Here is a 2,238-nt window from a genome sequence, read left to right on the forward strand (position 1 = left end):
CCCTCGCCGGGAGCAGCGGCAGATGCGCGGTGATACAGTGATACAGCCCACCCCCGCCTCTGGACCTCGCCACCCACCGGGCGGCCGGTCCTCTCCACCCCTGACACGATTGAGGGCGTTCCGACGTCCCGACGGGCCGTCAGTCGCGACACGGGGACAACAAATGCAAGACCACGCGAGCGGCAGCGCCTCGGGCCCGAGCTGCGGCGAAGCGCGTGAGCCGCGACGACAGCGGGGCGGCGGCGGCGCGGGCCCCTCCGAGGAGGCCGGCGGTGAGGAGGAAATCGCCCTGCACGCCGCGGCCGCCGCGGTCCTCGCGGAGGGGGGGCTCCGGGCCGGCGAGCACCGAGCCCGCCAGGGTAAGCTCGTTGACCTCTGCGTGTTCGGCTGCCTCGGCCTCGCCCTGCTCGGCGCCCTGACGTTCGCGGTCGTGACCATCGTCATCACCCTCTGCCGCGCCTTCAACGAGAGCGGCACCTACCCGGCCAGCGCCCGCGCGCTGTTCGCGCCCATCAGCCGGCCCAGGGCGCCCAACGCCGTCCTCTGGAAGAGCGACGATCTCGGCGACGACTAGGGGATGGCGGCTCCGCAGCCTGGCAAGGTGAGTGAGAGAGAGACAGACTCGCTGGCGACCCGGATGCGTGAGAGAGAGAGCGTGTATTTCAAGAGAGTGGTTAGGTTGCTCGCGAGCAGGAGAGGACCACTACTTGGACATTCCATGTACGCACTAAAAATATTCCAGATATTCCAAAAGTATTCCAGACATTACAAAAAAAATAATATTCCAAATATTCTAAACGATTCTATAACTATTCCGCATATTCCAAAAGTATTCTAGATATACACACAACAATAGCAGGGCGTTTCCAGCTGTACGGGCCCCACAATTATTTTTGGACGCACTTTGGCCTCTGGTGCTCCCAGTGGGGTTTTGTGGTCCTCTTTAGTACATATCCAACGGTGGGTCGTGTTCCGCTCTAGGTCAACCACCTGAAGGCGTTTTGGGCTCAGTGACAGCAAAAGAAGCTACTCCCACAAAAAATATTTACTTGAAAATAATTTGTTTTCTCAAGTCATAATTTAAGTGAAAAACCTCAAATTAGAAATAAATGTGAGAATCGATTTGGGCCGAAAAATTGCAGAATGTACCTCTAATCACCTGACATCAATGTGTGAAGAGAATTTTGATGCGGGCCAACCGTTCCGGAGTTATGCCCAAGTACACAGAATTTGGGGTATTTTTGTCATAAAGTGCCATTTTTTCCTTCCTTAGGCCGCGAGTTGACACGAGTATTGAGTATCCGCGAGTATTTGGCGAGTATTTCTTGATTCTTTCTCGAGTTGTTGCGAGTTTTTCGTGAGTTATCGTGATTATCAGCGAGTATCTTGCGAGTATTATTTCTCAACGGGTTTTTCGAGGGGCACCCCTAGCTTGACGGAGAAAAATAGGTCCGAGAAAATTAGGTCGGACGAAACCCATAGGTCGGAAAGCACTTTTATGGATTTTAGAAAAATCACCAGGTCGGAGAAAAATATGTAGGACAATAATCTGCTAAGTACACCCCCGACACGTTGCAGTAACGCCTTTCCTTTACGGTGCGTCCCCGTCACGGAGGACATTGCACCCCTCGTCACGGCCCGGCCGTCACGTTGCAGTAACGCCTGGGACGTTCTATCAGTGAAGGGCAAAAATCGAGACACTCAATTTTTGATTTTGACCAAATACTTTTTTTCTTTCTTGAAATGATGACAAATGATCAGAAAAAAATTGAAAAAAATTTGGCTCAAATGGTTGGTGAAATATACACAAAAAACTATCCAACTCAAAAGACGCGGCAATAAATTTTGTTGAAATATTTTTTTCCTGATTTAGTTTTACATTCTGATTTTAAAAAACTTTGTCCCATCCTCTGGACTTATACGGTTTAAAAGTTAGCTCTCTCTGTAATAGTCTAATTTCTGAGTTTCCGCTAATTCACCTAATAAAATTTTTCCCAACATGTTTGCTAGTGGCTGCTCAGGTAAGAAAATTGTCACGGGGGTTGAACTCAATAATAGAAAGTATATTCTGACAGAAAAAAAAGTATCCTACAAAGTAACGTGTAAGTCATCATTAAGTTAAACCCTGTGAGGATGACTTTAGCTATGGTTTTTCTGACGATACTTTTTTTTTGTCAGATTATACTTTTTATAGTTGAGTTCCATCCCCGTGACAATTTTCTTACCTGAGCAGCCACT

At 49.2% G+C, this 2,238-nt stretch overlaps 1 protein-coding gene across 1 annotated transcript in view; it reads left to right on the plus strand.

Annotated features, from left to right (window-relative positions):
• Nucleotides 1–14: 14 nt before the first annotated feature.
• LOC127749661 (uncharacterized) overlaps nucleotides 15–2,238 on the plus strand; it is a 4,163-nt gene continuing 1,939 nt past the window's right edge. Inside the window, exon 1 of the mRNA XM_052268735.1 lies at nucleotides 15–601. Within this exon, the coding sequence (XP_052124695.1) occupies nucleotides 578–601 (24 nt within the window). The 5' untranslated portion in view covers nucleotides 15–577. The remainder of the gene's footprint in view (nucleotides 602–2,238) is intronic.

This window comes from Frankliniella occidentalis, unplaced genomic scaffold (genome assembly GCF_000697945.3).
Source record: "Frankliniella occidentalis isolate FOCC.00 unplaced genomic scaffold, Focc_3.1 Scaffold75, whole genome shotgun sequence".
In the NCBI taxonomy this organism is placed as follows: Eukaryota; Metazoa; Arthropoda; class Insecta; order Thysanoptera; family Thripidae; genus Frankliniella; species Frankliniella occidentalis.